Here is a 24,566-nt window from a genome sequence, read left to right on the forward strand (position 1 = left end):
GCCCCCCCCCCCCCCCCCCCCGCACCCCAACCCTCTGCCCCAGCCCTGAACTCCCTCCCACACTCCGAACCCCTTGGCCCCACCCCCACCACACATCACCTCCATATTGGTGCACATAACAAAATTCATTCCGCACATGGATATAAAAAAATTAGAGGGAACATTGCTTATAATGTTCCTTTGACTCGCCTGCACTCTGCCAAGTAGCCAGTTTCTCCAGAGATTGATCTAGCATGTAGCACCCCACATTTCTGAGCAGCTAGATAGACTCATAAACTTTCAGGCCAGAAGGGACCATTGTGATAATCTAGTCTGACCTCCTGCACACTGCAGGCCACAGAATCTCACCCACCCACTCCTGTAATAGACCCATAACCTCTGGCTGAGTTACTGAAGTCCTCAAATCATGATTTAAAGACTTCAAGTTACTAAGAATCCACCATTTACTTTAGTTTAAACCAGCAAGTGACCCATGCCCCATGCTGCAGAGTAAGGCAAAAAGAACAACCCCAGGGTCTCTGCCAATCTGACCTGGGGGAAAATTCCTTCCTGACTCCAAATGTGGTGATCAGTTGAACCCTGACCATGTCAGCAAGACCCAACAGCCAAACACCTGGGAAAGAATTTTTTTTTTTAAATGGAGATACCCTATCTCCTAGAGCTGGAAGAAGGGACCTTGAAAGGTCATTGAGTCCAGCCCCCTGCCTTCACTAGCCAGGACCAAGTACTGATTTTGCCCCAGATTCCTAAGTGGCCCCCTCAAGGATTGAACTCACAACCCAGGCCAATGCTCAAACCACTGAGCTATCCCTTCCCCCCCTGTAGTAAGTGCTGTAGTAATTCATAGCCTTCCCCATCTACTGCCCTATCATGTCATTGTAGGCAATCTCATCACCATACCATCCCCTCCATAAACTTATCAAGCTCAAAGTGACACCATTTAAAAAAAAATACCTCAGAAATGTTTCCTCCTTTCCCCCCCAAATAAGGAATTCCCTCCCTCCCTTCTCCCTGCACTTTCTACAAAAATTATACAGGCCCAAGGTTGAGTATGGGCAATATTCAGTCCTTCCCCAGTTGTAAGTTTAAGGTCTGATATTGTGTGACCATGCAGCATGCTACAAACAGGAGTTTTATTCTATTCAAAAGAAGCTTTCCACTTGCTTCTAGCTCTGTCAGATCCTGAAATATTATACTTTAAAGTTATGGCCTTTTTATGTCTAGAAAAGCTACTTTTAGATATTTAAAATTTATTAGTTTTAATTTTCCATTCCCTGCAAGTATGTCCAGTTAAACTTGCTAGGCACTGAGGTTGTACAGATGGAGGGATATGAAAAATATGTATTTTAAAACATCTTTAAAAAATTGTATATTTTTTCTGTAAAAATATGGGACACATACATAAATCAGGATGGTGCAGTTATAAAGGTTTTTATCAACATGTGTTTGGGATGACGTGTATCAGCCTCTCAGAGTCATCATATGTGAGTGATGTGGCCCACCCAAAATCATGTCCCAAAACACTTTGTACCATTCTATGTTATCATGTATATTCTTTGTCGTGTGTGTGTGTCTGTGCACATAAACAAATGAGCTGATAGTAGTCCACCTTTCAGACAGAGGTGGCTCTATCCTTATTAGCTGCTGCAGTGCCTTTGACAATTGTGTTGGCTGAGATCTAACAAACATAACTGATTACCTCAGCTAACCTTTCTCTCTCAAAATTGGAGGCTTCATATCCAGCATGAACAAAGAAATAATCTAGTTTAAGTATCTTGTTAGACTGGTAACCTTGTGGTGAGGTATGACAAGGTGAAATTTCACATTTTGTTACTTTCCCCTTGTAGTTGGTGGCACCTAATGTGTATCAAATTTCTAGATTCTAGCTCAATGGGAAAATGGAAGGTAGTAGTGTCATTGTGCCATTACAAGAATCTATTAAATTACATTTCTATGATTCTGTTGATATCTTGGGCTGGAAGGGATCTCGAGAGTCAACTAGTTCAGCCTCCTGCGCTGAGGAAGAACCAAGTGTGCCTAGAGTTTAGACCATCCTTGACAGGTGTTTGTTTAACGTGTTCTTAAAAACCTCCAGTGACAGGGATTTCACAACCTCCCTTGGAAGCCTATTCTAGTGCTTATAATTGGAAAGCTTTTCCTAATATCTAACTTAAAATTCCCTTGCTGCAGATTAAGCCTATTGCTTCTTATCCTACCTTCAATGGACATGGAGAACAATTGATCATCATCCTCTGTAAAACAGCCCTTAACATATTTGAAGTCTATCAGGTCCCTGCTCAGTCTTCTTTTCTTAAGACTATATATGCCCAGTTATTTTTATCCTTTCCTTAGAGGTCAAGTTTTCTAAACCTTTTATAATTTTTGTAGCTCTCCTCTGGACTCTCTCCAGGTTGTCCACATCTTTGTTAAAGTGTGGTGCCCAGAACTGGACAGTACTCAACCTGAGGCCTGACCAGTGCTAAATAGGAGCAGGACAATTACCTCCCATGTCTCACGTACAACACTACTGTTAATACACCCCAGAATTATATTAGCCTTTTTCACAACTGCATTACATTTTTGACTCCTAGTCAATTTGTGATCCACTGTAACTCCCGGATCCTTGTCAGCAGTACTACCCGCCTACCCAGTTATTGCCCATTTTGGATTTGTGCATTTGATTTTTCCACATAAGTGTAGTACTTTCCATTTGTTTTTACTGAATTTTACCTTGTTGATTTCAGACCCAATTCTCCAACTTGTTAAGGATTGTGTAGTGAGACAGAGTGGGGTATTAGTGAGTGCTGCCAACCAAGTGTGGGGGCAGGACAGGAAGTATAAGAATAGGGCCCTGCAGCTCAGTTGAGGCCAGACCAGGGAAGGTGGCAGAAAGCCATCCCAGGGAGCTGAGCCCTCAACAGAGCCCGTGACTGGCAGTGTGGAGAAAAGGCAACCTATTGCCCCAGGAGACAGAAGACCCTGGGGAGAGACCAGAGGAAGGCCTGCCTGACTGAGGCTGAGAGCCAGATCCCAGCAGTGACGGAGCAGTGACAGCAGGAACTGGTAGGAAGGAAGTAGCTCAGCAAAATCAGATTTTGGTCCAGTTGTGCTGTTGGGACGCGAGGCAGCAACCACATGTTTTCCCCGCCAGCCTAGTGGCGTGATCACCTGCCACTGCTAGGGTCCTGGGCTGAGGCCTGGTGGAGCAGGGTGGACCCAGGTCCTCCTAACCCTAGCTGCATGCGCAGGGCTGGCAGCACGCTAACATTTAGGCCGGTAGGCCAGCGACATTGACTGTCTAATTGTTGCTGTCCACCTCAGCCAGGAGGCAGAGGGCCATAGAGTGGTGAAGTGCTGTGCCTGCACCTGGAGGGCTGGAGCTCTAGTGTCTGCTGTGTACCCTAGCCAGGAGGCTGGGGCAACAAGCTGACTGGTGGTGTGTCAATTCCTCTTTTTTGGAAACCTGAACTCATATCTGGGTGATTGTGTGGCCGCAAAGTAGAATGACTGATGGACATAACTCCCTGATGCTGCCAAGAGAGGGCACCCTAACCCCAAGAGGGAGGGCAGTTTCAGTCATTTTGAATTCTAATCCTGTCCTCCAAAGTTCTTGCAACTCTTCCCAGCTTGGTGTCATCTACAAATTTTTATAAGCACTCTCTCCACTCCATTATCCAAGTCATTAATGAAAATATTGGATAGTAACAGACCCAGGACTGACCTCTGTGGGACCCCACCAGATACATTTTCCCAGTTTTACAGTAGACCATTGATAACTACTCTTTGAGTACAGTCTTTCAACTAGTTGTGCACCCACCTTATAGTAATTTCATCTAGATCACATTTCCCTAGTTTGCTTATGAGACTGTCATGTAGGACACTGTCAAAACACTTACTAAAATCAAGAGAGATCATGTTTACAGCTTCCCTCCATCCACTAGGCCAGTAACACTGTCAAAGAAGGAAATTATGTTGGTCTGGCATGATTTGTTTGTTCTTGACAAATCAATGATGGCTATTCCTTATAACCCTATTATCCTCTAGATGCTCTTGAACTGATTGTTTAATTTGGTCCAGTGTCTTTCCAGATATTGAAGCTAGGCTGACCAGTCTATAATTCCCTGGATCCTCTTAGTTCCCCCTTTTAAAAATAGATGCTATGTTTACCCTTCTCCAGTCCTCTGGGACCTCACCTATCCTCCAGGAGTTCTCAAAGATAATAGCTAACTATTCCGATATTGCTTCAGCTAGTTCCTTAAGAACCCTATGATGAATTTCATTAGGCCCTGCTGACTTGAATACATCTAAATTATCTAAATATTCATTAACCAATTCTTTCCCTATTTTGCTTTGTGTTCCTTCCCCCTTGTTGTTACAATTAATTCTGTTAAGTATCTGGGTCAGCATCTTATTAGCTGATGATAAAGGAAAGATGCAAACTAGATGGCTCCCATCTTCAAATAACTGCTCTATCTGCTGGTCTACTTATGGGATGCTCATGTAGAGGCTGATATTTGAAAAGATTGTGTGAACGGGAACCCAGATGGAGGTAGCATCAGGCAATGTTGTTTGATCAGCACCACAACTATCTCCAGCTGAAGAGCTGTGCTAGTGTCCACAACAGCAAACTATGGGGAGGAGAGAAGCACCTGGTGCTTTTGTTTAGTACAGCTCCCTCTGGTACCATGGCAGTGGTACCATAGAGAACAGGAAGTGGTATCAGAAGGAGCTGAGCTCTATTATGTTCAGGAGTGCCGCCAGCTTTTCAGCCGCCCTAGGCGGCGGAAGGTCCCGCCCTGAAATGCCGCCCCCCACAGAGGCGGCGGAAGGTCCCGCCACCGAAATACCGCCGCGGTCGCTGCCCCCCAAATTGTAGTGCCCTAGGCGACCGCCTAGGTCGCCTAATGGGTTGCGCCAGCCCTGAGAGTGGGCAGCATGGGGCTTATAGCAAAAGGGCCTGAAGTTCTACATCTTGCAAGGCTAGTGACTGAGAGGAAGCAAAGAGCGCTTGGCAGGCACAAAGAGGGGAGGCTGGCAAGAACTAGGTGGAGCCAGGAAGCACTCAGGAAGAATTATAGGTAGACGAGAGCTTGAGAAGGGTGTAGAATGGGGTAGCTGAGGAGGTTAATGATCTGAATGGGAAGGCCAGATGGCAAACCTTGGTCCTTCTGTGAGGACTGCTCTTGTTTTGTGAGCCTCTTCTAGTTCAGTAATGGTAACTCATGTTTCTGTGTAGTCTCCCTCCTCTGTGTGCTAAGTACACAGGAATAGAAGAGACCCCCAGTGTAACACTAAAAATATCTGAGGAAACTTGAAACATCGTCGGATTTATTTAATTTAATGTTTCCGAAAGTCAGTGTGACCCAAGAACTCCTGAATGCCAACTGGCAAAGGGATTATAGGAATATCTTGGTTCTGATATGTACATTCAAATTCACCAAAGAATGTCACGTGGGCTCTTAAATGAAAGCCAATGTCACACTGGACCTTAATATCCTTGTGAAATCTATGTATGGATACTATGTAAGGAGTTATGTATGTAAACTGAAAATATGTTTTAAAGTCTGTATCAAGGTAGGAGTCACCAGCAAAGATGAAAAATAGGTGGGAAGGAATGTGTAGCTCTGTGTCGGGATGTAAATTAAGCATTGTAAACTAACAAAATAGATGCCTAGTTACATACAAAGTCAACAAGAAAGGAGCAAACAGGAAAAAACAAGCTAGAGGGTGGAGGGAGGTATTCTGGTTGTGTACAAAGACAATAAACTTTAGGGGTATATCTAAGAGGGAAATAACACACCCCCTCATCCTGCACTTACGGAATAAATGGACAGCATATTTTATTCATGAAAACAGAATCTCAGCCAACCTTGCTTGAAAATGCTGCAGAGAACTTTGGGTTTGTTAAGCTTCTTTAGACAGGGGGTTAACCTGCTAGTTTAGTGTTTAGAAAGCATGTTATGGTTTTGTTTTGTATGTAACCATTTGTTTCCAATATTCTTAGTCACTATCACTTGAATCTTTTACAATAAACTTACTCTGGTTTTCACTATAAATATATCTCAGGACGGTGGAGTTAAGTACAGTGCTGATCCTGATTTGAATCTTACAAGCTGGTGTGCATACTGTTCCTTTGGGGGCAGAAGGCCTGGTATATCTGTGAGTAGCCAGTGTCGGGGCTGCATATCACAGGGAATGTTTCAAAGGGACTGGGGTGCACCTATTAAATTGCAAGGCAAAGGGCTGGCATAGCCCAGAGGAGTATTTGAGTGGCTAAGAGACTGGTGATGTTAGGGAACTGATACCCAGCTAAGCACAAGCAAGACTCCCTCATGCTGGAGGTAGGAAGTAACAAGGTAACTCACAGTTCTGGGTACCCCGAAAACCATCACTGTCAGTGTTTGTGATCAGTAAACCACTCTTATTATTTTAATTAATTTTATTAAGCATTTTTGTAGCACAATTTGCTATGCTTTGAATGAGATATAATACCAAGGTCTTTGCTACTTGTGGTTATTAAGAATCCCAGAACAGGGTGTTAAGGCCAAGGTCCTGCCCAAATCAAGATCAAATAAATAGGTTATTCCTACTGTACCTGTAGCAAATTCCCCCTGTGATTTCAATTGGCTATAGGATTCCTCCTCACGCCCTGTCCTGAATAATAATGTTGTGTTGCTGTGTGCTGTGAAATAGCTGCCATGGTTGTAAATTCCACACATATTCCTTGATAAATCTGCAGACTTTGGTTATTTTAATCCATGTTTAAAAAACAAACAAACAAAAAAAAAACCCCTTGTGCCTGCTCAGCCTCAGTGCTGGCACAGATGCTGCAGTGTTGATGTCACTGCTCAAAGTAACAAGAAAGCAGCCCAGCTGCTGCAGCTGCCACCAGCAACCTGGTGCTGCATCCCCCGAGGCACCATATGGGGCTATGTAACTGCTCCAGTGGGAAGCATCCCTGCTATCCAGGCCCACAGCCTCCTTCTCTCAGATACTACACCTTAGCTGACAGGCACCAACTTGTTCTCTTCTATAAGATATTAGGTGTGAGATGTTCTACACTTCCCTAGACTGTACATAACATTTTAGGCTTCTTAACTAGCTCTTTTCCAAGGTAAAATGGTAAAATTAGTGATGTCTGGAGATAAGTGATATCCCCAGATTCCTGTAGTTATTCCAAAGTGAATATTTCCAGTGGTGCTCTTGTAAATTACAGCTGTCTTTATGGAAGGGAAGCTAAGGACAGGGGCTCAGTTTAGGAGCTTAAACTCGAGTCTTATTCTCTATGCCAAATCTCTCTGCCCAATTGCAGTAGATATGATCCTTCCTCAGCACTATCACACTGCCTGCTTTCTGTAGACACATGACTTGTAACCTGTACTGACCTGTCAGGCTCTGCGAGCCCCAGCATATTAAATTTGGTTCACAGGAAGCAGCTCATTGTTCTTGACTCCAGAGTTAGGACCATAATTTGCATGCTTTATAGTTGCATAACTGGCAGTGTCAGGACGTCAGAGGCTGACAGCCAGGATTACGCCAGTGGGAGAGGAAAAGGAAGGCAGATGGGTTTAACACTCCAGCATACTGCAGCTGTCTGATTTCAAGTGCTCAGTTTAATACTAAAGAACACCCAGTGCCAGCCAGGACAATTTACTTAATTTAAATATGATTTGACTGATTTATTTGTTAGGCATTAAAACTCTTTATTGGAGTCCTTGTCCTAGGTAAAGTTGTTGGAAAGAATCTTTCATTGATACTCATTTGCCCATAAGTGGCACCACACAACCCGGTGTAATGCATCTGGTATTTAAGTCTCAGGGCTTGATTCTTGACAATGTAGGTTTGGACTCAGTATCGTGCATATAAACACAATGTAAAAGGACAGAGAGTGCAGGGCACATGATCCTGTATTTGAGTGTCCTGCACTGCAACCACCCCTTCTTCCTGCCTAGCAGCAGAACTGAGGCAAAAGAGGAGTATGCACAGCTAAGCTCCTCATCTGCATGCTAAGGATCCCACTTAAGTCTACACACACGCGCACGTAAGGGAGTGGACTCAGAGTGGAGGTTTCACTCTCTGTGGAGGACTTGCACCTATTCTTCAACCTTACTTGTGCCCACACACAGTGTCTGCTCACACTATCATGGAGTCTGTCAACCTTCACCTCTCTGCAGTGCACTGAAGAAAGATTTGCAGGATCAAGACCTTTATGTTACCTCCATAGGTGAGGATTTAGGGCAAATAGGTGTACCTTAGTACAAAACTCTATTACCAGCTCTTGATGATACCATGTTGTACCTCGAAGAAAACTGAAGAAGGTGGAAAGCTATTTTTTTTTTTTAAGCGTTGCAAAGGCAAAATGAATGCCACCGGAAAGGAGCATTCTTCCTTTCCATCTTCCTCACTCCCTTCTTCTCTCTTTCCACCCCTCCTGTCCTTCACCCTTTGCCTCCAAACTCATGCTGATAAAGTTTTGGCATAAAAGTTTTAGGTGCTAGATGGGTATAATTTTTAAAGATGAAAACAGTATTGCGGTTTAAGTTGAGATGAGATGAATTGGTGGATATAATTTTGCCCAGTCCCTTTCCAAAACAGTATTCTCTCTGCCTGGTAGCTCTGACATTGCTTCCCTGTTGTTCAGCTTAGGCAATCCTCACCACCCTCTTGCTTTCCTCCTTACCTTTGTATACATTGTTCTTCCAAGGCTTTCACTTCAGATTTTACTGATACTGGGGGTCCCTTGCGAGATAATACATTCACATTCAGAAGTTTGCTTCTGCTGTCTCCATTTTTGAGTGAAGCTATGACAGAAAAGAGGGACAATCTTTACATGTACTCCAGGTAACAACTGGTTTGCATTGAAGGAGGTGGGAGAATGGGCTGCATTTTGATTCCTAAGACTCAACTTTTCAAACGAGCAGGCTTGAGGTCCATATGAATACACTTGCCTGCAGATGATTACGCGTGCATTTACCCCAATTGTGTATGCAATCAAATGAGAAAATGAATGTAGACATACAAATGCATTTTTGTGCATGTAAGTGGGCTTCTAACCACTGAAAACTTTGCCCCCAGCAGCCAGTGACTTTCATCTCCACTATTTTAGGGAGATAGGGTTAACTGTGCACTTCTATGGTGTGCTGGTATCTGTTTTGCCATGCCAGGACCTTAGTACCTCTCTCCTTCCAGGCACAAAATTGAAGAGTTCAGTTTATTGAACGATAAATGAAGTAAACTTTCAATAGGAGGAGCAGCTTTACCTTTAATTGCTCCTCCTCTTTCCCTCAAAGGAGCCGGAGTGGCTTTTACAGGGAACGAAAGCTGTGGTAGAAATCCCAATCAAGTTCATGGCTCACCACGGCGATCACAGAAAGGGAAGGGTGCATCTCACTTTTGGGGGCTGGATATTTTCTATTTGATTTTCTTTGCACTAAATCCTAATTCTGCTCCCACTTTAAATCAGTAGCAAAACTCTCACTCTTCGGTGAGTACAGGTCCAGGCCCTAAATGAAGCATGTTTCAGAGATGCCCTCCTGGTTGATGCCACTGGGTCTCCATAAGGAATGGCTGAAGTCCAAGGTTTTGCTAACCTGTGGCACAGTTTCTGGGGGTTCACAAAACTAGCTTGAGTTCTCATACCTTTCTTTCCTCTCATTTAAGCGCTCTTCCCCTGCCAGAGGAGCTTGGTTACAAAATCCAACCTCTTTTGCTAGCTAAAGGAAAGCTTATGTTATCTCTTAGGATCACCCCCAAAACTAGGCCATTGTCTATGCTGGGTTTAGTTTTCTTTAGGTTTGTTTTTCTCTCATTCCCATTCTCTGCTCTCACTTCTTGTTTTTCAAATTGGATTTTTCTTCCTGTTCTGTATTCCATCCTACTTTTTTCACTGGATTTCTCTTACTTTCTCTTCTTCTTTCTTTCAGAGTCTTTCCTTAGTGCAATGCGAACAGATTAACATTTGAGTCAAACTTTTGGACTCGTGCTATTCAAGTGGGTTTGAAGTTAAGATAAAAGAGCTCACCCATTCCTTGTTTCCAGGTACTTCAGCAAATGCTGAGAGAAGAGGTTCCTGTTATGAGACTGAGGCTTGTGTCAAAGCATACGCTGCCCAGAGAATGGCATCCGTCTTGGTGAAGGAGAAGTAGGAGAGCTGCTATGTCATCCCAGTTGACTGGAGAAACTATAGCTCAGGGCTGGGCTTGCTACAGTGATGCAGGGGAGAGAAGTATTGCTCCTAGCAAATCCTGCTGCGTTGCCTGGTGAAGAGAGACATTGCTCTGAATGACCCTGTTGAACTATTGTTGCAGGTGTGCAGGAGAAAAGCCCCGTTCTGAGCGGATCCTACTGCAGCAATGGAATGACACAGGAGAGCAGGGCATGCAGGAGAGCAACTGTGCTCTGAGCAGGTCAGACTGCACTGATAATGTAGCGGGCACGTAATACAGCAGCATTGCTCTGAGCTGGTCCTTCTGCAGTGGTGCTGTGGTGAAACAGAAGAGATGCCATTCTATACACTGGTCCGGCGCAATGATGTTATGGGTGTGCAGGAGCAATGCCCCCCTCTGAGCTGGTTCTGCTGCAGTGACGTGGTGGTGGGTAAGCAGGAGATGCAGAGAAAACCGCTCTGAGCTCGTTCTGCTGCTGTACTGACAGGGTGGAAGTGAGGTCTGCGTTGGATACAGACAGTCTGTCCAGGAACCTCATTGAGAACAGTAGCAGAATATTAAGCAGCAGCTCCTTGCTCTCGCGCTGTCTGCTCATAAGCTGGCTTGGAGAAGGGAAGGAACTTTCCTTGGACACTCTGTGCAGGGCAGAATGAGCCCTTTTGCTGATGGAGTCAGGTGGGCCCCTTGTCTGGGAAAGCAGAAGATGCCCACTTTCTGGAGAGAATCCCCCAGGCATCTGTTTGGGGGTGTGGGAAATGACCGTTATGCTGGCAGGGGAAGCATGGCTCACTTGCTGGGGATGGAGCAGTGTGCTCCTCTGCTGGATGACAGAGTAGAAGTCTTCCGTGGCCTGTCTCACACTCAGTCCATCTAGAATATAATGTATATGTTGGAGCAGGTATCTCTGGCCACTCTGCCTTCCTGTTCACTCTGTTGATTCCCCCAATGCGCTGCGCAATTCTTTTTTTGTACAGGTCTCGCTTTCTCCATTCCGTCCTCACTGTGTGATCCTGCGAACTGGCTCCCTCCTTGCTTGCCACGTGGCCTTCCCTGCTTAAACCTTCCCCCCCTCCCCTCAGAGAGGCAGAACATGGGTTCCAAGCCTGCTCAGGTTCTCTGCAATGAGAACGTGTTTAAAGAATCAGCTATTTGGCAGTTGCAGTCTAGCTACTAGTAATCTATTGGCACTGAAATTCCTGTTGTGGAAGATGGGCAAGGACTGGTGCTCAAACAAGAGTTCTGGAATCCCCCACTTTCTCTAGTGTTGACTACCAGGAGCTCCCACCCCACTGGCCAGCTCCCTCTCTTCCCATCATTCCCAATTGCAGTGGAAAAAGGAAGAGAAGTGACTTCTGGGTCTGGTACTCACCTACAGCATGCCTAGCATTCGTCCCCTCTCTGTTATTCCTCTCTTTCTGTCTGGTCCGTAGCCTCATGGACCGATAATACTTGGAATTTCTTTGAATGGCAATGTAGTGAGTCTGTGACTCACTGTCCTGGGTCACATGGTCAGCACCCTCTGACTTCTCCTCATCCTCAGAATTCACACCAGGCTGTGAGGCTGTCTGCTGAAAACTGCCCTTTTTGACACCACTGGTTGCTTTTCTGCAATGCCTTTCCACCTCTTCCAGTTCTTCTGTCTCCATGACAACAGATATGATCGTTTAGGAACAGAACGGCAGCAGACCTGTAACCTCCATAGACTCCATCAGATCTCTCTGTTTTAGAATCAGAAACAAACAAACAAACAAAAAACAGAAAGTTCCACTTAATTCAGAAATCAGAGTGCACCATCCTTCTACGATGATAGAGTTTGCCACCTGCCTTGATTTTTTTTTTTTTTTGGTCCATTGTGATTAAGGGGGCCATCCCACATCTTCCAAGCCTTATTGAAGTGTCTTGAACATTAATTTGGACTAGCACATCATCATCCCATATGATACAAACATCACAACCTTGGTACAATGAGTTTGTTATTCAGAACAAATTATTTAAAAATGGAAACTTTACTGGGTAGTGTCATAGAATCATGAGTCAGGACTAAGTATTATCTTCTAGACTAGAGGCTCTCAAACTGGGGGATGCTCCCCCTTGGGGGGCCATGGAGTATATTCTGGGGTGTGTATGAGAAGCTTTAAGGGAAACTTACTGTGCACATTCAGAGCTGGGCAGCCGGTGAGCAGCAGCTGCTGGCCGGGTGCCCAGCTCTGAAGGCAGCACTGCCTCCAGCAGCAGCGGAGAAGTAAGGGTGGCATGGTATTGCCCGGCCAGCAGCTGCCGCTCTCTGCTCTGCCTTCAGAGCTGGGTGGCCAGAGAGCGGTGGCTGCTGGTTGGGCGCCTGGGGAGTAGGAGAGGGAGAGGGAGCGTAAATAACTACAAACACAAAGAAGGGGGCAGGATCAAATAAGTTTGAGAACCACTAATCTAGCCCATCCCCGACAGGTGTCTGTCTAACCTGTTCTTAAAAACCTACAATGACGGGGATTCCACAACCTCCCTAGGGAATTTGTTCCAGTGCTTAACTACCCTGATCATTAGGTTAGACATTAGGAAACATTTCCTAAATCTCCCTTGCTGCAATTTAAGCCCATTACTTCTTGTACTGTCCTTGGTAGTTAAAGAGAACAATTTATCACCCTCCTCTTTATAATACCCCTTTACCTCTCTATAGGGTTCCCTTAATGTAAGAAATTGACCCCTTTCTTGCATCCTGTGAGACATGTTACTTCCCAATCACTTACTCACAACACATACCTTCCTGTGATGCAGACACGCACAGAGTCCCTAACTATTTGTGTTGAGGAGAAATTACTAGGCAGGGTTATTTGACAACCAGGATTGCAAACGCAATACAATTTTATTTCCCAAAGTCTTCCTTATATGCTCCTTTAGTGAAACATGAGCATTCTGCCACGGAGGACCCCAGCAACCCTTGTGCTATGGGATTTGTATATGAACATGACTGTATTCTGAAGCATCTCAAGCAGACCAGCCTCTCTAGCAGCCAAACACCCGGTACTATCTAGTGATTGCCCAGGATGAATGTCAAGGATAAGTCATGGAGCATTGCAGGTAGTTCTTACCCCTTATCACTCTGATAATTTACTGGGCCACAGAAATGGGGCTCCAACCCCTACTCTTGCAAAAGGTGCCTTGGGCTCTGTAACTCTTAGGAGGCTGGCTGATCCTGAGCAGCTTTTAAGCCTTTAGCTCTTGCTAATTCCTATGGGTTTCAGGGGTGCTTTGCTGGAGAGGAGGAAGGGCTATGGATTGAAATATGACCATGTATATCAATGTTGCTACTACTGTATACAATTGCAACAAATCTTATACAAAAATATGTCATGTAAGGTATCAATGGAAAAGTTAGTCTATCAAATATAATTATCCTGTTTGTATGCATGTATCATCTTTGTATCTAATGTTATGAATATTGATTATGTACCAGTATTTCAGATGTGTTTGATCCTGGGGTAACACCCATTAGGTAAAATTTGCATTGAAGCCAAACAGCTTTGTGTTGATGGCTCATCAAAGGCAATTTAACTCTCACAATGGGCCATAGAAGAAACTCATTCTGCCCAGATGGCTCGTCCTGCAGCCGCCTTAGCCTCCAAGTGGCCAGTGGCTTGCCCTTGTGAGTCATCAAACCATGCAAGGGCATGTGACTTGCCCATGTGACTCTGGACTCCATCTTGGGTCTGTACTTTTCCACAAACTCTGCTGGGAGCTCTGTTTGGGACAGTAAATTTCCATCCACATGATGGGAGAGGGTATACAAAACCCTGGAAACATCTCCATTTTGTCTTCATATCCTGCTTCATTTCTCTGGACTACATTCTAACAAGGAAGCTATCAACAAGGACTGATGACCCCCAAGCTGTCTGGGTAATTTCCAGAGAGACATTTGCAAACCAGCAGTTCATTCCATCACTGCTACACACCTTGCTTGCTGTGATTGTATGTATATGACCAATTAACCATTTTAACTCTCTTCTACTTCTTTCCTCTTAAAAATAAACCTTTAGATTTTAGCTAATAAAGGATTGGCAACAGCCTGATTATTGGGTAAGATCTGAGTTATATAGTGACCTGGCTACATGACTAATCTTTTGAAATCAGAAGAACCCTTTGTTTGATTAAATTTGTTTTCAGTAACCACTCATCATCATGTCTTTGTCTGCGTGGTGAGACAAGGGCTGGAATGCCTAAGGAGACTGCATTTTTGACTTCTGGTTAACCAGTATGGTGTGACAGAAGTTTACTTTTTTGCTGGCTCGATATATCTAATGGTAGAATAACCACCAGTTTGGGGTGAGTCTGTCCTATTTCTCAACAGTTGTCCTGAATCTGGCATCCTCAGCTGTGACCCAATGAGGCACGGTGACAGGAGGAGAGGCTGGGACAGCTCTACCATCTTCCCCAGCAAAATTTGGGTCAAGATTGAGTGGACTGTTTAACTGTTCAATGTTGTGTCCCTGTCTCTCTAAATCCTCTTTACTGCTGACAGAGGCTCTCTAAGCACATGCAGTTTTCTGTGGCCCAATGGAGCTAATAGGGATATTAGGAAGAGCTGTTCCTTTATGAGCTGCTGCCAAAGGAAAGAGACAAGTGGCATAACTGTGGGCTCACTCAGAAATAGGCACAACAACTTGTGACACCAAAAGGTCAGGTTAAATTCTGTATCACCGAGCTATAAATACTTAACAGCCGGCTTCTGGGACAGTCCTCACAGTGGTTTGTTAGTGTGTGCAGGTGAGAAGGTTCACTTTTGCTCTCTTACTGTGAGCCATAAGGTTTGGATCTGTTCAGCCCCTTCTGATCCAAACTTCCCTGAAGTTCAGGGGCATTTGGAGCTGGGATTTGGTTTGGACTGTTCTTGGGCGTTAACATTTAAATAGGAAATGTATTGACAATAAATGTTTATTATGTTAATTTGGGGTATTTAAATTACTCTGAGGTAAAGAGACTCACTGAGTGTATGACTTCCCATGGCTCAGTAGAACGGAGGAGGAAGAGCTGCTGTCAAGGGGGAGAGCACAAAGAAGGGAGATGCTATTACTGCCCCCTTTTCCCATGTTTCCTCCCCAAACCAGTTCAGAGGGCTTGATCCTGCATTATTAAAGTTACTGGAAGTTTTTTTTTCATTGACTTGAATGGGAGACAGATCAAGCTTAGCCTGCCTTCACAACCCTGCTCTCCAAACCCCACTCCTCAGTCGCATCTCCCCCCATAGACTTGCTTTTGCCATGATGTCCCCCACAAATAAGTCAGTAACAATATCATTTAAACCAAAATCCCTATGTGCTTTGCCCTTTGTCTCTACTGCCTAGATTGTGAGCACCTTGGGGCAGAGAATCTCTTGTGTCCTATACTGGTGCTGAAATCATTGTCAGTGTGTAACAAATGGCAACTGGATTGTTTCTTCATAAACAATGGGTTGAGGTCTTCAGAGGGGTCATTAGCCACAGTGGGATAATTTCCACTGCATCCAAGTCTCCAGAGGAAACACTTACAGAACTGAGGAGGCCCTTGTGTGTGTGACTTCTCATTCCTTTCAGTTACCTGCTGAATAACTGTGAAAGCACACAGATGTCCTTCTTGTGCTTAAAGAAAGGAGCCTTGTACAGAATTAGATGTTGCATGACTAGGTGAATCTTACTGACATAGATTGTTCAAAGATGCAGCTACATTCTTATTAAACGTGTGTGATGTTTGAAAAACCAGAAACAAAACAATTGTTATTTCTGCAAGAGGCATTTCCCCCTTCTTCCCCCCCAATGGGAGTGAATGGTGTCCAGACTGAACAGATGAGTCATTGATAGGCTAAGAGCTGCCCCCACCCCCCAATGGTGTCTGAACAGAAATGAGCACAGTGGAGGCGAGTAGGATTTTCATGATTTGTGGGAAATTTAACCATCTGAATAGCTGAAACCATTAGAACATAAGAATGACCATACCGGGTCAGACCAATGGGTCCATCTAGTCCAATATCCTATCTTCTGACAGTGGTTGGTGCCCATTGATCCATCCACTGTCATCCATTCCCAGCTTCTGACAGCCAGAGGTTTAGGGCCCCCCAAAACATAGGGTTGTGTCCCTGACCGTCTGGCTAATAGTCACTGATGGACCTATCCTCCATGAACTTATCTAATTATTTTTAACCCAGTTATACTTTTGGCCTTCACAACATCCTCAGGCAATGAGTACCACCGACTGACTGTGCGTTGCATGAAGAAGTACTTCCTTATATTTGTTTTAAACCTGCTGCCTATTCTTTCCATTTGGTGATCCCTGGTTTTTGTGTTTATGTGAAAGGGTAAATCACAGTTCCTTAGTCATTTTCTCCACATCATTTATGGTTTTATAAACCTCTAATCATATCCCCCCTTAGTTGTCTCTGTTCTAATTTGAACAGTCCCAGTCTTTTTTATCTCTTCTCATATGGAAGCTGTTCCATACCTGTAATCATTTTTGTTGCCTTTCTCTGTACCTTTTCCAATTCAGTATATCTTTTTTTAGATGGGGTGACAGGATTGTATGCTATAGCTGAGGTTTGGGTATATCATGGATTTATATAGTTGTGTTATGATTTCTGTCTCATTTATCCTTTTCTTAATGGATCCTAACATTCTGTTACCTTTTTTGACTGATGAGCAGATGTTTCTGGAGAACTATCCATAATGACTCTCAGATCTTTCTTGAATGGTAACAGCTAATTTATACCTCATCACTTTGTATGTATAGTTGGTATTATGGTTTCCAATATGCATTACTTTGCATTTATCAATATTCAGTTTAATCTGCCATTTTGTTGCCTAGTCATCCAGTTTTGTGAGATCCCTTTGTAACTCTTCAGTGAGTTTTGGACTTACAAAATTACTCAAGATACTTATCATCTGCAAACTTTGACCTCACTGCTTACCCCATTTTCCAAATCATTTATGAATATGTTGAACAGCACTGATCCCAGTCCAGATCCTTGGGGGACACTACTATTTACCTCTCTGCACTGTGAAAACTGACCATTTATTCCTACCCTTTGTTTCCTATCTTTTAACCAGTTACTGGTCCATGAAAGGACCTTCCCTCTTATCTCATGAGTGCCTACTTTGCTTAAGAACCTTTGGTGAGGGACCTTGTCAAAGGCTTTTTGAAAGTCCAAGTACATCAGTGGCTCTCAAACTTTTGTACTGGTGTCCCCTTTCACCTAGCAAGTCTCTGAGTGTGACCCCCCCCCCCAATAAATTAGTAACAATTTCTTATATATTTAACACCATTATAAATGCTGGAGGCAAAGTGGGGTTTGGGGTGGAGGCTGACAACTCGTGACCCCCCATGTAATAACCTTGCGACCCCCAGTTTGAGAACCCCGAAGTACATTATATCCCCTGGATTCCCCCTTGTCCACATGTTTGCTGATACCCTCAGAAAATTCTAGTAGTTTTGTAATAGTCTCCTGTGATGAGTTCAAGAAGGGCTGTTAAATATGGAGCGATACTTTTAATTCCCATGTAGATATTCTAACCCAAAGAGCATTAACAGATGTTATTTGCTGGAGTATAAACAGTGTGTACTCAATTTGCAACAATAATTTTCTCATTTGGTATTAGATTGCCATCCAACAGCCTTATTGCTAGTAGAGCAGTGAATGAATGAGTCAAGGCAAACTCTGAATATCTCCAAAGAATTCAAGAATTTGTCCTAGAGTCTGGGGATTCATCCTTGAAAAGCAATATCTTGTGGGTCTGTTCTTAAGACCCACTACCCGCACACCTACAGACCACACTGAAATTGGGTGCCACTACAAATCACTACCTAGGTGCATTGTCATTGAAATACTTGATAGGTTTCAGAGGGGTAGCCGTGTTAGTCTGTATCAACAGAAACAACAAGGAAACAGAAAAACTAACCCAGGAACCAATCCCTGCAACAAACCCCGTTGCCAACTCTGTCTGCATAACTATTCAAGGGACACCATCATAGGACCTAACCACATCAGCCACATCATCAGGGGCTCGTTCATCTGCACATCTACCAATGTGATATATGCCATCATGTGCCAGCAATGCCCCTCTGCCATGTACATTGGCCAAACCGGACAGTCTCTACGCAAAAGAATAAATGGACACAAATCCGACATCAAGAATGGTAACATTCAAAAACCAGTAGGAGAGCACTTCAATCTCCCTGGTCACTCAATAACAGACTTAAAAGTGGCCATTATTCAACAAAAAAACTTCAAAAACAGACTTCAACGAGAAACTGCAGAGCTGGAATTAATTTGCAAACTTGATACCATCAAATTAGGCCTGAATAAAGACTGGGAGTGGCTGGGTCATTACAAAAAGTAATTTTCCCTCTATTGATACTCACACCTTCTTTTCAACTGTTGGGAATGGGCCAGATCCACCCTAATTGAATTGGCCTCGTTAGCACTGACCCCCCACTTGGTAAGTCAACTCCCATCTTTTCATGTGCTATATATTTATACCTCCTACTGTATTTTTCACTCCATGCGTCTGATGAAGTGGGTTTTAGCCCACGAAAGCTTATGCCCAAATAAATTTGTTAGTCTCTAAGGTGCCACAAGGACTCCTCGCTGTTTTTGCTGAAATACTCGAGTTTATCTTACAGACAGATATGCTGATTTACAGGCCCAAAGGGCAAGCTCTGGGAGAATAGGAGGCTATTTATTTAAAAAAAAAAAAAAAGGGCAGAGCAAATAAAGATGATGTGGCCAAATGCTGCATGTAAAGCAGTACTAAAGATTTTCCTTGCGACTCGAGAGAGAATTTAGAGTGTGAAGAATTTGCTTGGGCAGAAGCTTTACTCTGTGATGGAGATGCTGTTGTATGAGAGTTGGCTGAACTTGGTGTGTTAGACAAAGCTCCAGAAACTGGTCATAACCTTAAAAATTGATAAGATTCCTGGAAGAAAAGTCAGACATATGGATGTGTGGGGGAAGGAGGTAGCTGCGGTTGCTTCTAAGGGAGTGGAACTGTTTATATTTGAAAGCCAGGAGTCGGACCCTCTGTGGACTCAAAGATGGTGGTGAATGTAATTAACAGCTAGTACCTAGTGGACAATGGGCTGCATGATCAGACTAGTTCTGGGAATTGGATTTGTCCCAAGCATAGTACTTTTCTATCTGCTACATAAAGCCAGAGATGTTGAAGCTAAATACAAGAAATAAGCATAATACCAGCATCAGTACATGAAACATGAAAGGCCAGCTGGCCCGACCAGTATAAAGAGCAGCTGGCTCACCAAAGGCTCTTAAGCAAAATAATCAGTCATGGGATAAGAGGGAAGGTTCGCTCATGGATTGGTGACTGGTTAAAAGATAGGAAACAAAGAGTAGGAATAAATGGTCCGTTTTCAGAATGGAGAGAGGTAAATAGTGGTGTCCCCCAGGGATCTATACTGAACCCAGTCCTATTTAACGTATTCATAAATTATATGGAAAAAGGGGTAAACAGTGAGGTGGCAAAATCTGCAGATGATATAAAACTACTCAAGATAGTTAAGTCCCAGGCAGACTGTGAAGAGCTTTTACAAAAGGATCTCACAAAACTGGGTGCCTGGGCAACAAAATGGCAGATGAAATTTAATGTTGATAAATGCAAAGTAATGCACATTGGAAAACATAATCCTAACTATACATATACAATGATGGGGTCTAAATTAGCTGTTACCACTCAAGAAAGAGATCTTGGAGTCATTGTGGATAGTTCTCTGAAATCATCCACTCAATGTGCAGCAGCAGTCAAAAAAGCGAACAGAATGTTGGGAATCATCAAGAAAGGGATAGATAACAGGACAGAAAATATCATATTGCCGCTATATAAATCCATGGTACGCCCACATCTTGAATACCGTGTGCAGATGTGGTCGCCCCATCTCAAAAAAGATTTTTGCTGTAATATTTTAAAGCAGCCAGAGTTTATTTCCATTGGTTTCTGTAGAATATTTTTAATTAATCTGGAATTCTGATATAATTAGGGCTTGTCTGCGATTTAGTGCATGGCAAGCTAGTGTGTGAATCTACAGCGCTCCAGGCACTAACTGGCTGTGTGGGCATTGCTGCCATACACCAAAAATTCCCTAGTGTGCTTTAGTGTACTGTGCTTTGATGCCAGAGTTCACTACAGAACTTCTAGTGCACAGTAGCAGGGTCCACACAGCCAGGTAACGTGTGGCAGGCTCGAGCCCTGTAGATTCACACCCTGTCTTGCTGTGCACTAAATCACCAGGTAGAGAAGCCCTTATGTTTAACACAAAATGAATATAACAACTCTAAACCCAAAAGAAATAGTCAAAGACCCCAATTGTACAAACACGTGTGTTTACCTGTGCTCACGAATTGTCCCAATGACTTCAGAAGCCAATGACAGAATGAGACTACACATATACATAAAGTTAAAGGATAGGGTACAAAACTTTCTTGCAGTGGGAGAGCTGAAAAGGGGTTAATACAAGCTAGGAGGAGATAGTAAACGGATCAGCTGGGGTCTATTATGACCCATTACAGAGAGGCTGGACTTCCAGAGAACGTGCTCTGAGAGCGATGAGAAGGCAGGTTCTACTGAAGACCCTGAGGGCTAGTCTACACTGGCAACGCTAAAGCACTGCCATGGCAGTGTTTTAATATGGCTTGTGTGGTCGTGGTGCAAGCGCGCTAAAAAACCCACCTCCACGAGGGGCATAGCTACCAGTGCTGGGAGCACAGCAATTCGGCAGCGGGTCTTTCACTCCCTCTCTTCCTCTTCGGCGGCACTTCGGCGGCAGCTCAATTGGTTTTTCTTTTTTCTCTCTTTTTTTTTTTCCGTCGCTTGGGGCGGCAAAAAAGTTGGAGCTGGCCCTGGCTGGGCTGTAGCAAGCTCCAAGGAATTTGTTTCAATGAACTCATGTGTACCTGAGAAGGGAAGGACTTTTTACAGCTGGCTGAGGAGCCAAACTACCCTGCCTGCAGGAGGGAAACTGAGACAACCACTATATCTCACGGGAGGAGGTGAGGCACCTGCCCACAGAGCCTAGGGACTAAATTCTTTTGACCAAACTGAGTCTTGTTAGAATAAGGACTGCACGGTAGGGCGCAAAGAAATTAGAGATGACAAGACAGGTTAGGTCATCTAATCCAGCCTCCTGCTCAAGAAAATGCAAATTAAAGATCTGCTTTAAAAGGACAAGAATGAAAAGAACTGGCTGGGGGCTCTCTAACCCATTGATGATGATTTTTAACAAATGCAGGGCAAGCTCCAAAGGCCTGGGGAAAAAAAGCTAATGTTGTGCCAATATTTTAAGAGTAAATGGAATGATCTTGGTAACTTTAAGCTAGTTAGTCTGACACTGATCCCAGGTGAAATCGTGGAAAGGCTGATATGGGACATAATCATTTAAAAAAAAAATTAAAGTATGGTAGTATAATAAATACTAATCAACATGGGTTGTTGGGTTTTTTGAAAATAGGTGTTGTCAAATAAGCATGATATAATTTAAGAGATTGTTACAAGTTTGGTTGATAAAGGTAACTGTTGACATAATAGGTAAGGTATTTGACTTAGTCCTATATGACTTCTTGATTTTAAAAAAGCAATATATGAAATCAATATTAAATTGATTAAATACTGGTTACCTGATAGATCCCAAAAAGTAATTGTAAATGGGATGTCATGCGATAGGGATGTTTCTAGTGGAAGTCCCACAGAGACTGTGTCCTGATGCTATTCAATGTCTTTATCAATGATCTGGAAAAAAAAATGGCTGGTGGTAATTTCAGATGACAGGAAAATTGGGGTAGTGGTAAATAATGATGGGGACAGGTCAATGGGGATCATTTTGTAAAGTGGGCGCATTTGAACAACATGCATTTTAATACAGCCAAGTGCAAAGTCATATATCTAGGAACAAAGAATGTAAGTCACATTTATGAGGTAGGGGACTCTCTCATGGAATGCAGTGACGCTGTAAAGGACCTATGGGGTGATAGTAGATAACCAGTTGAATGTAAGTTCCCAGTGCAAAGGTGTAGCTAAGAAAACCAATGTGATCCTTGCATGTACAAGGTGTAGGAAGGTGGTATTCCCTTTGTATACAGTATTAGTGAGTCTCTTACTGGAATACTATGTCAAATTCCAGTGGACAGAGTTCACAAAGGATGTTGACAGAGCTACAAGAATGATTTGAGGTTTGGAAAACCTGCCTTATAGTCAGAGACTTAAGAAACTGAAACTATTCAGTTTAGTTTATCCAAGAGAAGGTTAAGAAGTGACTTGATCATGATCTACAAGTACCTGCATGAGTAAGGTTTCTAATAGTAACTAGATAGCTCTTTAGCTAACAGAAAAGGGCATAATGAGATCCAGTGGTTGGAAGATGAAGCTAGACAAATCCAGACCAGACATAAGGTGCAAATTTTTAACTGTGAAGTTACTTAGCCATTGGAATAAATTACCTAGGGCCAGAGTGAATTCTCTGTCACTTGAAGCCTTTAAATCAAGACTGAACATCTTCCTAAAAGAAATGGTGAAGCTCAATTAGAAATGATGGGCTTAATGCACAAATTACTTGGTGAGGTTCTGTAGCCTTTGTTATGCCGTGGGTCAGACTAGAAGATGATCATTATGGTCCCTTCTGGCATTAAAAATCTATTAATTTGCTTTTAAAAAGTATTAGCCCCTTAGCAGTGGCCTCATCTGGAAGGTTTTACCCATCTGAAAGCAATGAGTTCTCATGTTCTATCTGAAAATGTAAAACACAAACATAAAAACCATGCCTTGTGCATTTCTGTCATTCTAAAAATAAACAAAATAAACCAGATGAGGCCATTTTTAGGACAATATTTTGACCTAACAACCTTTCAGAGAGTGTGTGACTTTTTTTATATAGCATGATCTGAATGTACAAACAAATGCATGTTTGCTGGACCCTCTCCGCTTCTTTTTTAATGGTTTTAATTATTTTGTAACTCTGGTACTTGCATCTGAAAACAAATCTCACCCCTTCTTTACAGCCTTCATTTAGTAACCATTGATTTCCTCCCTCGTGTTTCACAGAATTCAAGCTAATACAGCTCATTCTGTAAACTGTCTACTTAATACGCACCCTAGGGAGGCTAAGACTGTTTGGCAAATATGGGTCACAATCCAGCTGCAGCCCTCCCTCATTTAGCTGCAGCTCTTACTCAGATGGGCCCCAATCCTTTAAAGAGTTCCACGTGCAGGTGGGCCCCTACTGAAGTCAGTGGGACTCTGCCCAGGTGCAGGAATCTAAGTAAAAAGGTAGCCCAAGATTTGCTAGATAGTTGCTGCTGCAGAAGGGAACATGTTGCTGTTTGTGATTTTATAGAAAGATATTTGTGTTTATGTGGAATACACAACAGTGTGGTACGTAACAGTTTTATTGGAGCGATTTTTGGGCTGGTGCATTATTTACCGGAGGCAAAGCCTTTAATGAGTTGTGCAGCTCACTGCAAACTAGTGCTAATAAAGCCTTTTTATCTTGCCCCACTATTCTGTGTGTGCCACATAATGGAACAGAGAATCCGTTTCAGAAACACTTTAGAGATTTAAAAAAATGTTTTAGGATTGGCACCATTTTATGCATTCTGTAAAGCCATATGCTGTAGTCACCATGAGATCAACTATATGCAGCTTGGAGGGGGACAGAGTAAAACTCATTTGTTGAAAGCCCTTCCAAAAATGACCTAAAATGGATTCTCTAGATATAAAAATGTCCTAACTTTAAAGTCTGGTCTCTCAGGATCTTTCAGGGCTAGAAGCAAGTGGTGTGTGTGTGTGTGTGTGTGTATTTGTATACACTTATACAGCTATACACACACCCCGGTAAGGTATAGATCACATAAAAAGTGTCTCCATAATTTTATCTATAGATGCAGCCTCTGCCAGTGTGGGGGCTTCAGGGCACAGAGAGCAGCACAGAGGCAGCTGCCTGCCTTGGCAGTGACGGCGGGACACCCCCAGCCTGTGGGGGCTAGACCAGAGCCTTGACTGGGTTGCTCAGTTGACCCAAGTGGCCTGGCCCCCGTGAGCCGAGTCAGAGAGACTGAAAGCATGAGCAGGGAAAGAGGCTGGTTGTTGCTCCCCACAGCATCTGGAGGAGCAGTTGTTCCGACTCTCCCAGTTGGAGAGCCTGGAGCCCCCCATTCATCATTGCACAACAGAGAGTCAAGCCCAAAAAGCTGTGGCACACATGGGGGCTGAAAACAAGCAGCGCCCATAACCTCTTTCACCTCGCCCCACCATACCCTGAGCCAGAAGCCAGCCAGGGCTGGACACCATCCATCCGCAATCAGAGCAATCAGCTGCGCAGAGGAGGATATTAACCCTATATGCTGAGCTCTAGTCCCACTGGCCTGATTAGGCCTGTGGGGCCTTC

The 24,566-nt window shown here is 43.6% G+C and overlaps 1 protein-coding gene across 2 annotated transcripts in view; it reads right to left on the reverse strand.

Annotated features, from left to right (window-relative positions):
* Nucleotides 1–24,566, reverse strand: part of NGEF (neuronal guanine nucleotide exchange factor) — a 96,036-nt gene that overhangs the window by 62,362 nt on the left and 9,108 nt on the right. The window contains exons 2-4 of one of the 2 annotated variants that reach the window (XM_026650113.1): nt 21,805–21,916; nt 11,536–11,884; nt 8,681–8,801 (exon numbers count right to left, since the gene is read on the reverse strand). In XM_026650113.1, coding sequence (XP_026505898.1) covers nt 8,681–8,801; nt 11,536–11,812 — 398 coding nt within the window. In that variant the 5' untranslated portion in view covers nt 11,813–11,884; nt 21,805–21,916. The remainder of the gene's footprint in view (nt 1–8,680; nt 8,802–11,535; nt 11,885–21,804; nt 21,917–24,566) is intronic. The other variant, XM_026650115.1, reaches the window with a different exon arrangement.

Source organism: Terrapene carolina, unplaced genomic scaffold (assembly GCF_002925995.2).
Source record: "Terrapene carolina triunguis isolate 2854851 unplaced genomic scaffold, T_m_triunguis-2.0 Scaffold88, whole genome shotgun sequence".
NCBI lineage: Eukaryota > Metazoa > Chordata > Testudines > Emydidae > Terrapene > Terrapene triunguis.